The sequence below is a fragment of the Pundamilia nyererei genome, unplaced genomic scaffold (genome assembly GCF_000239375.1).
Source record: "Pundamilia nyererei isolate P.nyererei 1_Seehausen unplaced genomic scaffold, PunNye1.0 scaffold00226, whole genome shotgun sequence".
Classification (NCBI taxonomy): domain Eukaryota; kingdom Metazoa; phylum Chordata; class Actinopteri; order Cichliformes; family Cichlidae; genus Pundamilia; species Pundamilia nyererei.
Window position 1 is genome coordinate 750,840 of NW_005187627.1, and position 17,639 is coordinate 768,478.

General features: G+C 40.8%; 1 protein-coding gene across 3 annotated transcripts in view; it reads right to left on the reverse strand.

Annotated features, from left to right (window-relative positions):
- med30 (mediator complex subunit 30) overlaps positions 1-15,187 on the reverse strand; it is a 47,882-nt gene extending 32,695 nt beyond the window's left edge. For 2 of the 3 annotated variants that reach the window (XM_005748662.1, XM_005748664.1), the window contains exons 1-4: positions 15,106-15,187; positions 14,270-14,553; positions 12,096-12,254; positions 5,701-5,808 (exon numbers count right to left, since the gene is read on the reverse strand). In XM_005748662.1, the coding sequence (XP_005748719.1) occupies positions 5,701-5,808; positions 12,096-12,254; positions 14,270-14,455 (453 nt within the window). In that variant the 5' untranslated portion in view covers positions 14,456-14,553; positions 15,106-15,187. Of the gene's footprint in view, positions 1-5,700; positions 5,809-12,095; positions 12,255-14,269; positions 14,554-14,837; positions 14,887-15,105 lie in introns of those variants that run through there. The other variant, XM_005748663.1, reaches the window with a different exon arrangement.
- Between the last annotated feature and the right edge of the window lie 2,452 nt (positions 15,188-17,639).

Below are 17,639 nucleotides of genomic sequence, written 5' to 3' on the forward strand. Positions count from 1 at the left end.
CATGAACCAATTGGTGAGATCTCCTCTCACTTTCTGTTTGACGTCTTAAAAACCGGATTCAATTGGCAATGACGGACTCTCGCTTTCTGTATAAATTTTGTGATGTTTCCTGGACCTGTGGAGCTGAAAAATAAAACTATTTGGAAGTGTTAAAAAGCTGCAGTTCTTCATGCAGCCACTAGAGGCTAGCTCCAAAAGGGAGTCAATCCCCTTAGACTACCATGTTAACATGCCCAACTTTACAGGGGAAACAAGCATGTTTAGAACCTGTTACCAAAAGTGTTTTGGCCTCTACGTATAGTTTTCACCAATAAAAACTCTGAGTAGGATGAAGTTATTTGTTGTTTTTTGTCTGTAGTTGTTTAGCCAGTTCTTTGTCAGCTGAGACGGGAGGGTCACATGTCTAAAAAGCTGACAATAAGTAATCGTAACAATATCGGGAATAAATCCTGATTTGAGTTCAGGAGATGAAGTTTGAGGCGAGGAGGAAGAGATTGAGATTATTCTAATGTTAAATGGTTATATATAGTTTAAAGGTCACAAATGGGACTTATATAAGGCATACTACATATTTGGCCTGTTTCTAGCCACATACACAAAACACGACAGGGGGGCAAGATAGCGGTTTCCACAAACCAGCAACCCCTTCACAAGAATTTTTAATGGATTCACTCTTTATTTTTTCGCTTTAAGTTTATGACAATGCATTAATTTGTTGGAAGGCATGATTATACACTAATCAAGGCACATTTATGAGTTCACCATTCTTTTTCTTTTAAATAAACTCAAAAACAGTACTTACCGTACCTTTAATTGTATGCAAATGACAGCATGATGTTGCAAAGTAGCCCTACTCAAAACTGGAAGACACGCGTTCATTATGACTGTGTGTAGATTAGGGCTGCCACGATTAGGCGACTAGTCACGATTACGTCGACTATCAAAATCGTCGACGACTAATTTAATAGTCGAGGCGTCGTTTGAAGCTTTGTAAGATCACAAAAGACGCAGGATTAAGTAGCAGGATTTAAGAGTGTAATAACGGACTGGAACAGAAGATGGCAGCACTGCATGTACAAGGATGCCAGCTGCCGTTAAACCCTGAAGAAGAAGAAGCGGTGTCCCAGAATTCATAGCGCGGCCCAGCTCAGTTTCCAACAATGGTGGCAGCTAGTTAGTTTTAATATTACTCGTATTATTCTTTCTGGGTCACAAAATAAACGTTTAACATATTTTCAGGCGAGAATGTAGCTGTGTAAACCTCAAATATCTGCTCAGTTTATCAAGACACCACATACTTTCAAAAGCGCTCCGACGTTTTCGGAGACGTCTGTTACCCACTAGCTCGATAGCTAGCCGGGGGCTAGGCTAACTAGAGCCGTGAGAACACCGGACTCCTGACAGATCTTTTCAAACACACGCAGTCTTTCGCTGCTCAGGTTAAACATGATATATGAGTCACTTAGATAACTTAAAAATGTTATTGTTTGGCTTATTTTAGTATTTTATTTGTTCCTGAGTAAATCGGTTTGGCTGAGATTAAAGTTATAGTTTTTAAACAGCTGAATAAACATCAAGCAGACAGCTGATCATCAGAAGTGTGAGACGCTCAAGAATATACTCCGGTGTCCTGTTATATTTTAGATAGCAAGGAGTTTATTAAACTTCACCGAAACAATCTGCAAATTTCATTAAAATTTAATAAACTATCATCTTGTCTTTATTTTTAGTTAGCACAGAACTTAAACACTTAAAGCTGTAAGCTAATGATAGTTATATAAGAGCAGATGCTGCTGGTGCAATAAGCTGTACGTTTTACGTCCAATGGATGATGATCTGATTAGTCGACTAATCACAAAAATAATCGGTGACTAGTCGACTATAAAAATAATCGTTTGTGGCAGCCCTAGTGTAGACATGCGACTTTTATCCCAACACAAAGTAAAAGTGAAGCTATAATGCTCTTAGCTTTGCCAACATTTTGTATTATTTATCACTATCATTATTGAACATGCCTGACAAAAAGCCAAACCATCTGCGTCTGGTTTTCAGACTGCTAGAAGCCTGCTGTCACTTGTTGATCTGCTCTTGTCATGCAGTCTGATTGGTACAGCTGCTTTAGCGCAATGAAATCAGTGATGTGACTGACTGGAAGTTCATTAACCACCACAGCCTCCAGCTTCATCCTCCTCTTTTACATGCTGATCTACATACACCAAAATAGCAAGTGCACCTGGAGACGCCCACACAGTCCACTCTGACATCTCGCTGTGCTTGTGCAATTAAAATATGGAGCTACAAATCCTTAAGACTAAAATCACAACCTGTTTTTAATACTAGCCTAAATTTTCTGAAGTAGCTACAGAGATTTCACTCATAGCGATAGGGTCTATTTTCCCCCGCTGAATGAAGTATCATCACTTTAAATCTTTGATAAAGTGGGTCCAATACAGCCAACATTTCCTGCTATTGCTTCAGAAAAAAAATGTATTTGAAACACACCATTATGAACCTGTCACAGAAATTTTAGTGCATCTATCCACAAGGTCAAAACCAATCTATACATTTGTCTGCAAAATGTGACATGAGTGTAATACTTCTTGGCATTTTTGACAGTGCAATTGCTGTTACCAAAGAAACCACAGGCCTTACTAAATCAATCAGGATGGGTCTTTATTTTAAGAATAAGATGACACTAAAAAGCCTTTTCCCTCTCAAAGCTTCATCCACAACATTTCCTATTGTGCAATTTGTTTAATTAACATATAAGGGCCCACATTTCCATGTAACTGACTTCTCATACTCAACTCGTTTGTTTAGGTCGTGACTTGGGATCTAATCTACCTTCAGCATTTCAGTCCTGACTGACGCTGGCATGTCAGTCCGAAGAAAAGCTGCACTGCACTTCAGATCGCTAGAAAATAGCCGCTCTACCACAGCTGAGCGAAAACTTATCTGACAGTGAATAAATTTAAAAAAAGCTCTTAGGTGTGTTTGATGTCTGACAATTGAAACCAAACTTGAACACCTTACACAAGATATGGGGAAAAAAAATCAAGTCATCTCTTCTTTCTTCTTGTTAATATTTAAAACACCTCCAGCTACTATTTTTTCCCCACACAGCTCTTTGTAGTTGAGGGTCAGCTCAGCTCAGTCTGTTACTGCGATCTAAAATGTATTTATATACTACAGAGGTGTCTAAAAAGCTGATAAGCATTTTCGCTGCTTTTTGATTTGTTACCGCCATTATTTTTAATTATTTTTCATATGTTGCAAACACCTTAGCAATGTCAGTGTTCATGACCGTAGATGAACACTGAGACCAAAACACAACAAATCCAAATATCACCACTATGACTGGATGTGCAGAGCTTTGCTAATGAATCCCTAAGCTGGAGCAGAGGCCAAGATCCCTCCACAGATCGAACAACCTGTTTATGTTACTTTGGTCACAAACCGTTTGGCTAGGATGATCACATAAAATGGCTTTTTTTGGCTTACATTACCAAATGTTAACATACCTGCTAACACAGACAAACTTCTACCCACCCAACATAGCAGCTAGTGTCCAACCTTACTTTGCTTCCTTGCTAACGCTGTCAGTAGCAAAATACAAATTAAATTGTCTCTGGAGTTTGTGTTGCAGTCAGTGATGCACTGAGAACAAGTAGCCATTAGTGAACTCTATTGCTAAGCTAACATTAGCTAGTGTTACTCACTGCTTTGCACTGTGGGGGAACAGCAAAGAGTGACTGAGGCACAGCCAAGTAGCAAACTCTGGGGTTTAAGAAGCAGCAAGCGCAGAAAACTGCAGCTCCCAGTGCAGCTGCTTGAGGCTGCCTTGAAAAGCAGTCAATGCCCCATAGACTCCCATGTTAAAATGTCAAACTGCACAGGATTAAAAAGTATATTTACAGCTTAGCACAAAAAAGCCCAAAACATTTTGGCCTCTATGGATAGTTTCCTCCTCCATAAAACCAGTACAGGGGGCAGATTTTTATTATAACTCATCCATCTGAGGAATAAGGCTTAAAGTTATGGCATATGGCTGATAAGGCCAAACAGGAAGCTGTAGCTGACAGCTGCTTTTCAGATCTCACCTTTGCTAATTTCATATACTCATTTGGATGTTTTCACCGCCTTTGATGTATGAGCATTTTTAATGGATTTTACAAAAAAAATAGTGCAGTTTGCTGTGCTTTCTGGCTCAAATAAACTAAACTAATCAGCATAGCGAGGTTTTAAAATGATAGTCCAGTAACCAGTGGGTGTAGTCGCAGTGTTTACATCGATCTTTGAGGTACAGTCTATGGGTAAGGCACACGGTAGCATGTCTTTTAACATACAGGTAAGTTCACAGGAAGTTGCAACTCAGCCAAGGTCTCATTTAAATAAGTTACATTATAATCAACTCCCAGATTGGCAAAAATTACATGGAAAATGCAATTAAACAGAACTACATTGTCAGCAAAACTCAGGGATGCCCCCTGGAAGACATCATGTGTTATTCAATTTCCCTGCCACTGGCAACAAAGACAACAAACTTATTATTAATATGATGATTATATAAGGATCACATGCCTGTAGGTCTATATCAGCACTCCAATGTTCCACAAATACTCCCAAAAGTCCCTGTATTTCCTTGGAAGGCTGAGGTTGGAATTACATCCGCCTCTTCATTAAATATGGTAAGAATCAGTCAGCCAGTCCAGGTGCTGCACTCAAACTAATATTAAACACTTTTATGCAGACAGACAAACATCGAACACGACTCTGAGACACCCGAGGTGCAACACGACTACAAAGCCTTTTCAAAAACGTACTAATTAGGAATTAAGTTAGAAAACTTCAAATTAATTTTTAAAAACCCAATAATAATAATAATAACAATAATAATTACTACAATAAAATCTGTATACCACACTGTGCTGGATTAAATGTGGAGGTGATGCTTGAGTGGTGCGCATTAAAACAGAATCAGCTGCACAACATATCAAATTGAGTTCATTTTGAATCAGTCACAACATAATATCTGCTCGGTTCAATAACATCAACAGTAAACCTCATATGAGATGAGTCTCCTTCATTTTAACCGTACGCTCCTCCTGCACAGTTGGAAAAATATCATTAGGTTCAAATATTGGGTCTTCAAACTGCTCCTCGGGTTCCCCGACTGACCAGGAGATTCAGGTTTTGATAAAAATTAAACAAAAAAAAAAAAGATAGCTGAGGATGAATCTAGTCCCCAGGAAAATGTTGTAAAATGCATTTATGGTTAATAGGATTTCCCAGTGGTATCATGACCTCCTTTAAACACACAACCACTATCATCAGACAAAGTTTATCAAGTGTGGCCTCTTAATTTTGTTTTAGCACAAACCTTCTGTACAACCTGGATGGTTGCAATTCAAATAAGAGCAAACCTGCAATTAAAAATTCGGGTTAATGATGTTGAGTAAAATTATTCATCTGGAATAAATTGCACGCCTAATTATCATGTCTTGTCTGTACGATGATACTGAAACATCACTGAAATAACACCATGTTTATAGCTGAAATAAAAAGAGACTGAGATATCACTGTGAGCCTTTTCAAACCTTTCCCATTTTTCCTCTAATAAGCTTCTCCTCGTGTTGTTACAGGCTGGAAATCAAACCTGTAAGCCTGTCAGTGTTGTGCTGTTCATCCAGAACACCATACCTTGTTGACCTCCAGGATTTCTCTCCTTTCCTCACTGGCAGAGCGGCTCTGTCCACCTGATCGGTCTTCATGTTTGGAGCCGTCATCTTCCACAAAGGGTATCAGTTGCTGGAAGGGACAGCAAACAAAAAAATGTGGCTGTATTACTTACTGTAAGCAAGACAAGCGTAAGAGGATCGCTCCCAAAATGCTGACTTATTCAGATAACTGGATTGTGTTTCCCTGCTTGGAGTCGCACAGTAAGATCCATATCGTAGTTTTTTCAATAAAATCTGTTTAAAGATTCACCTCCTGATGCAATTATTCTCTTTCCTACTTCTATGTTTTTCCCCAATCTAACGTCTAAGGTCCAAATAAATTAAAAGCACTGTGCTGCCTAGTCACATCTTTCCTATACGCCCACTGAGCGCAGTTATAGGCCACATTTACATGTGTATGGGAAATCTCAACTAAGCTATATTCAACATATCTCTATGCATTCTCGCACGATTGTTCCCACAAAGTGGTGAAAATGGGGATTGTGTGTAAGCTCTCGAACACTCTCTTCAACGTGGAAAGACAGGGACAGGAAAGGAGTGAGAGGGAAAAGCGAGTGGGAGATTAATTCATTTTTAAACACTCTGTGTGCTTGACCTTGTCTGCTTGACACTAGAGTGAGGCTGATGTGCAAGAGCCTTCAGGCGAGGCAGCGTTCCCGAGAGCCGACAGGGTCACTGCCTGCTGCTTTGCGTCACACTGCCCCCTAGTGGGCACCTCGGTGTGGGTAGGGGAGCAGGAGGCTTGCTGCAGTCACACATCAAGTAATCTATGAATGTCTTGAGAACACACTGTTCCTCATAACACACAGACAGCAAGGATATAAAAGACCTGCACTGACAATGTGTGATTGATGTTATGCTATCTTTGCAGAGCGACTGCACAAAATTGAATTTTGTCAACAACAAAATAATAGACTGTAAAGCACACGCAGTGAAAATGGAGTCAAACCTGAGTTTCATATTCTCAAAAGACAGCAACAGTTTTATATAGCATGACATTTTATGGGTTTTAATAAAGGCTGTGGACGACTCTGCTATGGTTTGTAATACTGGAAGCAAGAAGTTCCTGTTACAAAAAAACATCTAGAAAAACATTGTTTTCCTTTCCAAAACAATACTGCCATACCAGACAAGATCACAAACATAGATTAGGTAGGACAGTCTCCAAGCAACATTAGCTAATAAAAAAAAATATCCCATATGGTGGAATAGCAAACCTTCCTCCAATAATGACTTGGCAAAGCAGTAAATTATGACTGACTACAGATTTTGGCCCGTGTTGTGCAGCTGGAGCAGAGGCCCTGCAGACAGTCGACGGCTGATTTAAGTAACCTGATTCATCTGGAAGCAATGACTGACTAGTGTATGAGTAGAGCTGGAGCCAGACAATATCAAGACAAGCACAAAGGAAGTTATAAAAAAAAGAAAATAAAATACAGACAGAGAGAGGAGACTAATAGAGTAGGATAGCACTGAAGAGGGCAAGAGTCGTGGGAAAAGAGCCAGAGAGAGGTGAGAACAGAAAATGGGCACGGGAAAAAGAAAGGCAGACAAAGAAGAAAATAAAGAATGACAAAAAGACATAAAAGTCTGGAAAAAGTTTCTTTACTCCTGTCAGTTTCCAGGCTTAGCTCTGTGCCAAACTGTAAACTCTGACTCTTGGAGGGAGAAAAGACAAGGACATGTGCAGGATATTATACCAGACAAACTATGAGCTCGCCTTCAACTTTGAGCAGGAAAAGATGAAAGTTTTTTCATTAGATAATTTGAGGCCGAAGCCAACGACATATCACATTTTAAAGGTGGTGGGCTCAGTTTGGCAGCCCGCGGGGGGAAAATGAAATGTGCTGAGTAGGTTGGGAGAGATGGATGGAGAGTGTATTTTGTGTGTGTGTGTGTGTGTGTGTGTACATGTAGCTATGCAGCACGTGCACGTCAAAGTGTGAGTCATAACCCCTGCCTCTTCCACAGAAAGATGGATGTGGTTTCCTGGCTGACAGAGAAGAATGGCCTAATGAAGTTCTCCAGGTTGCCTCAGTGAGACAAAAAGAAAAGGGTAAAAAAAGACTGGAAAAAAAAACAGCAGGGTGAATGTGTAAGAGGAGAGGGAAATGAAATGGCATAGCTGTTCACTGCAGGAAATGACAAGAGGAGAGCAAGACTTGGGACCACAGGGAAAGAACAACATGGGAAAAGCAGAAAAAGACAGAGAGACAAAGCCAACGAGGACAAACAGACCGGCCCGAGAGAAAGAAGGAAATGAGCAGAGATCCAATATCTAGCAGATATCAGAGAAAAGAAGATGAAAGTGGTAGAAAATGTGGGGAGGAGGAAGAAAAATGCATCTAAAAAGGAAGAAAGCAGATTAAAGTCTGAGAAGGGGCAAGCAAAAAGCTGCAACGAACGACAAGTGGAAAGAAAAAGGGGCGAAAGCGCTGACGTGTGCAGTTGGTCCAGCTGTTCATTAAACGGGTCTGCTGCTAATTAGGCTGAGATGAGGTCACGCTGCCCGAGTCATTGATTCCACTTCCTGTTTCAGGCAGCCAATAGTGAGCGGCTGTCAGGCAGCCACCTGAATTCTCTAGGATGATAAATGGCATGCATGCTGGGGCCAAAATCAACAACCCCTCAGCCCCAGACAAACATGGTGAGAGGAGCTATTGGCTGGTCAGCACCGGACTGGGTCTCAGCCTCGGGGGGAAATGAATAAACATTTAAATAAGGTGGAATGAGCAGGGGGAGGAAAAAAAATAGCCAGATGGTGTAATGACTCAATGAAGGAACGGCAAAAGGAAAATGTCAAAGAAAACCCGTCACCGGCTTTGATTTAAGGGCACAACTGCACACGAGAGTCACTTTGAACAGATCGTTCGAAATGCCTCTCGCTGACTGTACTCCTCAATGCAGAAAACGTACGTGGTGGCAGCCATCACAAATTTGTTCCAATTTAAGACTGGTCTCCTCCCACATCCTCCTTTATCCTCAGTAGGAGTCTGGTGAGAAAGATTAGCTCCGAGCCAATCTGTAGAAATTGGGAAGGGACTGCCGCAGTCATAAATCCAATCAAACAGTAGTGGATAGCCGTGCCGGAGCCCCGCATGGTGCCTCACAGAGTGCACCCCCAGCGAGCCAGTGCGTGTGGAATTGCACATGTGGCGAAAACATGCTATTGTGCCAAGTTACACTGCACCACTTGCATTTCTATGTTGTACATTTATGTGTGTGTCGGGGGGGGGGGATACAATTGTGCAATCATTCTGTGAAGGCAGGCACGGAAGGAGCGGGGCTAAGAGGCAAAGTGGTGTTGTTGCTCCTGAAGGTGGATGGTGACTGTAACCAGCAGTAAAGAGGCTCTGGAGACTCACCTGAAACGACCAATGAATCTGCTGCAGGCAGAGAAAAGACAGACCTAGAGGGAGTAGGTGAGATAAGAGTTCCCCAGGGTAAATATGTGTGTGTTTGTGTGAGCAGCTTTGTGAGAGGGTGTGTGTGTGCATGAGCAAGGGGATATGGAAGTTACAATGGCCTACTTCCTTTAAACCAACAGCTTCCTAATTTAGCAGACAGCTTTTACGAAAAGCCGGACTATGTGAGGCGACGGCTGAAAGCACAAAAAAAAAAAAAATCCTGACAAGCATATAAAGCATTTGTTGACGTTCACATCTAAAAAGATCAATCAGTCAACTTAAAATGTAGTATCAGCACTTCCCCGCTTACAGCCTCATCATGTAAAACCTAAATGCAGTTGCAGGTGTGCTTTATATAATAAAAGCATGACCTAATTTGAGGTAAGACAGCATCTTGAAAGTAATAACAAATGAACAAAATATGTAAAATACAAAGGATAATACAATGTGTTTTATCAGGTAACAACTATATTAAGCTGGGAGTAATGTGTATTTCATTTAATCTCCTTTCAACATGTAATACCTAACCAAATCCAAAGCAGAATGTTTGTAGCATGATCCGGGCCTGGTTACCCACTAATTTTATTTGTTTGTTTCATTAATCTTTTGTGAAGAGGGGGAGAGTGTTGTTCATGAGTGAATGGAAGACGGAGTGAGAGGTGGACCAGCAGATTGGTATGGTTTGAGCAGAAATATAGGCGTTGTACTGGACTGCCATGGTTAAGAGAGAGCTGAACTTTACAAGTCAACCTACAAATCCAACCTTTACCTATAATTATGAGTTCTGGGTAATGACCAAAAGAGTAAGGCCACAAATACAAGAGGCCAAAATGAGTTTCCTTTATACAGCCCAGATCTCGCTTGAAGTCTAGAGGTGATCGAGCGTTCGCTCTAGCTGCACCTGAGCTGTGGAACAGTCTCCCGATTGGCATCCGGGCGTCTGATTCTATTCAATCTTTTAAATCACGGCTTAAAACATATCTGTTTGAACTTGCTTTTTCTACTAGTGAAATTCTCGCCTTGCTTCTAGTGAGTTGTTCTATTAATGTGTCTGGTTGTTTTGCGTTGTCCTGCGCTGTCAATGTTTTCTATCACTGTGTTTGATGGTACAGCTTTACAGCTTTACTCTGCTATAGCTGTGTGCTATAGTTTATTCTTATTAGTGGGTTTTACCTGTGAGCATAATCCCACACTTATATGACTCTGACGTTATAGTGCTAATTGTTTTATTATTCTATTGTTGCGTTGCCTATGTCCTCTATCACTGTGTATGATGGTACAGTTCTACTTTGCTATAGCTGTGTGCTATAGATTATTCCTATTAGTGGTTTTTACCTGTGAACATAATCCCACACTTATATGACTCTGATGTTTTAGTGTAAATCATTTTATTGTTTTATTGTTTTGTGTAAAGCACTTTGGCATGCCCCTGGCTTTTAATGTGCTCTATAAATAAAGATTGTTGTTGTTGTTGTTGTAGGTTGGCCGGGCTCAGCCTTTAAGGTGGGGAGAGGAGTTATTTCTAAGGCTGAGCATGGCTGGGTGGACTCTGGACTCCGGACAGTATGTCAGCAACACACAAACTCCACGATCAACATGTCTCACTACTGCAAATACTTTATTTACTTTTGGTGAGGGCGGTGCCTGTATAGAGCCTGCAGGAAGCCGGACACATTACACTCGCTCACTCAGGGTGAATTAATCAGATCATAGCCTGATATCACATATCACACTGACTTTGTAATATGGAGCTAATGACTTAAAAACAATTTATTGTCCAACTGAGTCTGACATTTATGTCCTCACACACATCCATGCTGGCAATGCATTGGAAAGTTCAGTGCATCAGTACATGTGTGTAATCAGACAGAGCTCTTCGGCTAACTTTACCTTACCTTTACCCGAGTGCACTGACATGCATCAACCCATGATTAAATCTCAGTGTTCCCAGGTGCACGCCAATCTTTTGTATACTTAAATCAACTTGCACCAATGTCATCACCTCTCCTCCACATCACAGCCAACAAACCCCAACTGCTTCTTTTGTCTGCGTTATGCAACCAGTGCGTGCCGCCACTGTAGGCGTGCGTCATATTGCTTCAGTCTCTGCAACAGGACCGGCGTGTGCAGCAAATACGGATCAAAGAAATGTTAGAAGCCCTTTTGGAAAGTTCAAAGTTTTCCACTTTTTATGTTTCAGGCTCATCTTAAGATTAATTTTCCCTCCTCGTCAATCCTTTTATGATTTATAAGTGCACTCTGTTGTCCCCTAACCAACCAGCCAATGTAAGAACCTGCTAACTGTTCCCACCTCACACTTAAAAGACTGAAGGCGGCTGAGGGTTAGCTGTTAGAGCTCCTCTGTTATGTAACAAACTGCTGCCATTTCCTTTTAGACCTCTTTTAAAGATTTAAATATATCGGCAGGCTTTCTTATAACTTTTTACTTTTCTTTTAAACCTTTAAGGCTTTTTTATTTTATTGTTAACTACTGAGTTGCACTGTATTTTCATTCTTGATGCTGCACTTTCATGACTGTTTTATATTAATACACCAACTGTTCAATCATTTGGAGCTTACATTTATGCTTTTCTAATCTTCTTTAATTTTTTCCCCCCGTTTGTATGATTGTATTTTGACACATTCTTCATTATTACATGTTTCTTCTGAAATATTTTGTATTGATGAATGTTGCAAAAACATTTCATTAATAAACTTCACAACTTTATTTTTAATAATTATGGAAAGTGCACCACTGGTGGTATAATATAACTGATATAACTGTGTGTATATATGTGACAGGAAATGGGGAAAAAGCACAACGGGTTTCCTTTGGAAATGGAAGGAAGTTTCACAAATGTGACTATTTTACCAACTTTTAACAGAAATTCAATAACTTCAGTAAGAGAAAGCTGTCATTAGCATATTTCTTAGTGTTGTCGTGTCTCACCTCTGGAGGTATGGGGTCGAGGCCGGCACAGTTTTCGTTGCATTTATCGTAGACGAGGCGCAGCTTGCGGAAGAGCACAGAAAGCGTTCGTAGATGCTCCTGGAGTTTCCCCAGCCTGTCCTGGTGGGTGTTGGGGTGGTAAGTGACTCCATTAGGCAGCTAAGAAGAACCAAACTCTGTGTTAAATAAAGTACTAGAATTTTCTTAGTGCTAATAAAAAAGCTAAACTTATTGATCCTCACTGACTGCCAAAGCATCACGAAGCCTCTGTTGTTCCCCAGCTGATAAGAAAGCATTAGGAAATCCTCTGATAAAAAAGTGATAGTGTTCTTTCTACTTACGAACGGGAGCCATCAGTCTGAAAAGACGCTTTAAAATGTGTTTAACACGTTTGTGATCCTGCAACAATATGGCATGTGGTTTTAATAATCACAATTTAAAGCACCAAACATAAACTGCGCAGCATCAAAAGATAAACAGCTTCAGCTCAAGCACTTTGAATGGTTTCTTTTTTCCCCACTCACTCCCATACTGAGGCTGCAAAACTGGCTTTCAACAACAATGGGTGTTAAAGAGCAGCATGACATGTTTTTTATTGAGAGGATCGACAAGCCTCTGGAGCAGCACTGTCTGATTATAAACATCCTGCATAGCATGAAACAAGCCTGCCTTGAGGGCAAGCAAAGAGAGAAGCAGAAGGGAGACAGACAGAGGGAGATGGAAGGAGTGGAGGGAGGAGAAGACACATGAGGAATTTTTACAAGTATAAAGGCGGCCTGTGATCTAAAAAAACAAGTCACAACAATGCTGTTTGTGCATTCTGCGGCTGAGGTCGCGCTCGCTCGGCCCATCTCGCTGGCTGTGATCTTAACAAGGTGCGGGAGCGGCGTCTCGGAGGAGCAGGCAGACATCCACGATAAACTCATTCCAGTTGCATCTTTAAGATGAGGTCAAAGCTGAACTACATGTGAACTGCAGACCAAGCTAATGCACAAATAAATGATCTCAAGGAATAATAACAAGCATCCGCTGGCACTTAAATGCAGTAAAGACTGATGCACTGTTTGGAAATAAAAGAAAACATTTGGAAGGAAAGTGCACTAACACATCTGACATAAAAGCAATACGTTCAGCTCAATGATATATGTAGGATGACTTCATGAGTCTTATCTACGAGCGCTCCTTCTTTGTTATGACAACATAAACAAAGCCCTGCAAACACAGGAGGAAACCACACAAAGGCAACATCCTTGCTTAGCCAGCGTTGGATTTATCGCAATCACTTTGACAATGGTTGTCATATCACATTGCTGCATGGAAAAATGCACTTCTGGTCATAAATTCCTGACAGTAAGCTGAACTTTGAGCAATTAAAATATCCAAAAAAACTTCCTATCTCAAGAAAGACGAACAAGATCTGCTTGCAGTTCTCCAATTTTTGCGTGGCAGGCCCCCACATGCCTCATTTTTATCATTAACAACTGAAAATTGGGAAGTAAAGGTGATTGGAATCGCATCAGCAAACTCTTGTTTATTTTGTCAAACAAAATTTTTTTTAAGTGATATTAATTTAACTTCAGTTTTATGCTGTGGTTCCTGTCCCCAGATTTAAGAGGCACTGCCTTATGCTAATATGTATTTTCCCTGCCTTAATGATTGAAGGCATAAAAAAGGGTCTGTACTTTTCCTGCTCCTAGTTGTCAAAATGTAATTTGTGAAAAAGGCATATTTGGAGCCTAGACACTGATTAAAAGCTTCCTTACATCTTTGTACTTTCTGCCAAATTCTTTCAGAATACAATCTACATGCCACATTATTTTAATGAACCTTAAACTGCCTCTGCAGGCTTCTCAAATCAAGTGATTTTGGCCTTTTAACTGCACTGCGCTTCTTGCTGGCTGTGGTCGTCTCCCATTTACCATCAAGACTGCAGGCATCCTGTTGTTTTTAAATCCTGCATCAAAATGTGTTGATAAAGAACTGCCATCCTGACTGGCATTTGCTTTGTTATTAGAATAATAGTCATCATGTTATGTTAGTATCTCTTTTTTTCCCCCCTTACATCTTTTGGCTGGTCTGTTTTCATGACAGCGTGTCCAAACCTTTAATTTTACTCATATTGTGTCATACTTAAGAGTCTCACATTGGTTCTAGAGCTACAAACGTGACCATACCTGCATGTTTCTGAGGAGCTGGAAGATCTCCATGGTCCTGAGGACGATGTCTTGGACCGTCTCCTGACCGATGCGACACAGCGAGGCCGTGTTGACGTCCCGTGCTGCCTGAGCCTGCTGCTGCTGTTGCTGCTGCTGAGGTGGCGGCTGCCCGCCAAAAGGTGACACGAGAGGAGGGGTCGTCATGGAGACTGCAGGTGACGATGCTGCTGGAGAGGATGGATTGGAGGGAGGTTCACGTGTTTCCCTGTCAGGTTATTCCACACCAGGAGACATTTACATGCCTTTAGGGAGCAATTTAAAGGGGATAAAGAGAAGGAAATTTAGAGAAGTTAAAGGAAGTCTTGGTCATTGCGCTTGCTTTGTGAATACTCAACAGCATAGAGTTTAGCAATATCAGCTTAGCTTTTAGCTAGGCTAAAGTTTGATAAAAACATATTTTCAGCTATATAAAAACTCCACAAGTGCTAAAAAGTAACAAAAACAACGCGTTAGTCTCTGTGCTAACGCCATAGCCTTTAAAATAAGTTATCTACGCGGATTTGAATCTATTTAAGCGATAACTCACATCAGTACAAGTCTCTCAAATGCCACCCCGAGCTTTAAAAGACACACCCAGATACATGAAATAGAGTAACGGGTTAATCATCGCTCATGTAAAAGTACAGTGATTGTCACAAAAGCTAAGTGGACAGTCACACTATACGACACTCTCGCTTTCTCTACGTTTATTTTTTGTGGGTTTTTTTTATATATATATATAATTTTTCTACCACATCAACTCACAGAGAGTATTCATGTTTGCTCACCGGCACAATTACAACATGGTAGGTTACCTGTGTGGTGATAATTTATCTCTTTTGTTGACATGTCAAGTCCCTCTGCTCCAGGGATCTCAGCTGCTGCTGCAACTATCGCGAGAAGTCTTAAGTTGACGCCGTTATTTTGGGTTGTAAACAATGTAGTAGAAGCGAAACGTGAAAATGTGTGTGTGTGTGTGTGTGTGTGTGTGTGTGTGTGTGTGTGTGTGTGTGTGTGTATATATTTTTTTTTTAAATTTGGTATAACTTTAACGAGAATAAGATGTTATAACGGACATGTACTAATATCAAATATGCCTTTGGTCAACTACTGCTTCCCTCTGAATGCTTCTAAGGCATGAAAACATTACGGTAAAGCAACGCGCACACCAAAATGTGCTCGGGCTACTTGGGGTAAGAGCGACACATACTGGCTCATTTTTTTTATAACAGCATCACTACCACACATCTGAGTTCATCAGCCCCCAGGCCAATTTACGCCACATGATTGCTTCTCATGGGTCATTCTCTTTCCCTTACTCTGTGTTAAATTAAATCCCTCAGTGCATCTACCCATCCATTATTTATAGTCTACTGTACAGTTGTGCTTGGATTGTTTTTTGAGCCATCAGAATTATAATTAATTTGAAATACAAGAGGTGTCACGAACAGACAGCAAGCTGTCCAAGGTTGCTTCCTCAGCATGTGCTGCAGAATTACTGCCCTACTAGTGACTTACAGACACTAGAAATAAGAGTTTTATTTATTTATTTTTTTAAAAGAAGGGGGGGGAAAGGAAAGGTTTTACCTTTAGGCTTGAATGAGGCTGAAAAAAGTAGATTAGGATGCTATTACTTAATATACACCATTCACTGAAATTTAGGGCCATGGGCTGGATTTCAATTTTCTTTTATCAGTAACACACTTTATGTAATGGTAACCCAGAGTCTTTTTTCCCACTCTTTTTAGCAGCAACATGCAATACTGATGCGAAAAACACTGAGTTCACTTGACTGCCCACAACTTCTTAATTGCAGACAGAGTGCTGGTTAGCTTGCCAGGATGAATGAGTGTTACTCTCACAATCCCCATCTGCTGTAGTGCCAGACTAACTGAGGCATGCCTTTTGGAAATAAGTTCCTCCATAATCATCCAGCATGTCTTGGTGAGCTTAATTGGAAAGAGGAAGCAGCGATGGTGAGTGGGTGGAGGCAGGTAGCGAGATGAATACGTTTTCCCATATTGCTATGTTGCTGATTAACGATGCAACTTTAGGAGAAGGATGGAAAATATAAAAGTTTGAGTGAGTGTGCAAAACCCTTGAGTCGGCCCTTACTTCTTTATATTTTGCTTCAGAGGAGACAGATTTTTTTGTTTGCTTGTTTTGTTTGTCTTAAAAATATGTCATTTGTTCTTATTTCTTCAGTTGAATCAACAAAAATTCAAAAAGAAGAAGTGGCAGAACCCAGATCTCAACATTATTGAAGCAGTGTGAGAGCATCCCACCACAGAACAGAACAAAAGGCAGCCGACATCCAAATATGAGCTTTAAAAATCCTTCAAAAAGCCTGAAGACTGCTTAAAGAAATGACAAGAAAGCTTGCCTAATAGAGTTCAGGCTGTATTGAAGAATATAGATGGTCACGCCAAATATTGAACTTCAACCTTTCCATGTATGTTTGACTGTGACTGCTGCAGCTCCTTCCCACTTTCCTGGCAAAATACAAAAAATAAGGGTGCCTTGAGACTTTTGCACAGTACTGTATAACGTAAATGTGTCCCAAATCCTAAAGAAGACAGCTGTCTCCAGGCCCTGATCAACCAAGAGCTCATCTGTCCTCACTGTTCAAAGTGAATAGAGAAACAGCAGAATGTATTGATCACATCAAAACGAGCTGATGAAAAACGTATTGATTCCAAAGGGCCCACTCTTGTTGATGTAATCAAACCTCATTGCAACAAAATAAAAATATAAAAGACCTTCATTCATCATAAGGCATGGCTCTCAGAAATCTTAACAACTTCGTATTTGCTCAACTGTGTGTTTGTTTGAACAGTTCCAACCGTCACTGATGAGCAGCAGGACGAAAACTCACGGAAAACACAACTGAGACTGATTACATGCAACAGCACACAATCAAGCAGCACAGATTACCATGAAAGTGACGACAGGCTTGCAGTACCGCATCATGTAGTCAGTTCTGCAGGAGCCTGATGAGAATGCACGACAGAAAGATGGAGACAGATAGAGTGGAGAGGAAGGCCAACAGGCGACCTGATCACCCCTTATAGGGAAATAGAAACAGTGTAATAATTATGAGAGGAGGGGGTATCGTAACTAAAATGGATTATCTATCCACCTAGTGCATTACCTATGCTTTAATTAAATGCACACTGATCTGATCCCTGCAGGGCTAAGTTCAGATGGAGAGCAGGGAGTACAATGGCTTGCTCTGAAAGCAGCAGCATGTAAAGTCCACTCAGCTGTTCTCAGAAAATTCACTTACAAAGAATGAGATCAGCACACCCGGCGCTACAAGAGCAGAGAGGCAGGACAGTTTATGGGTGTG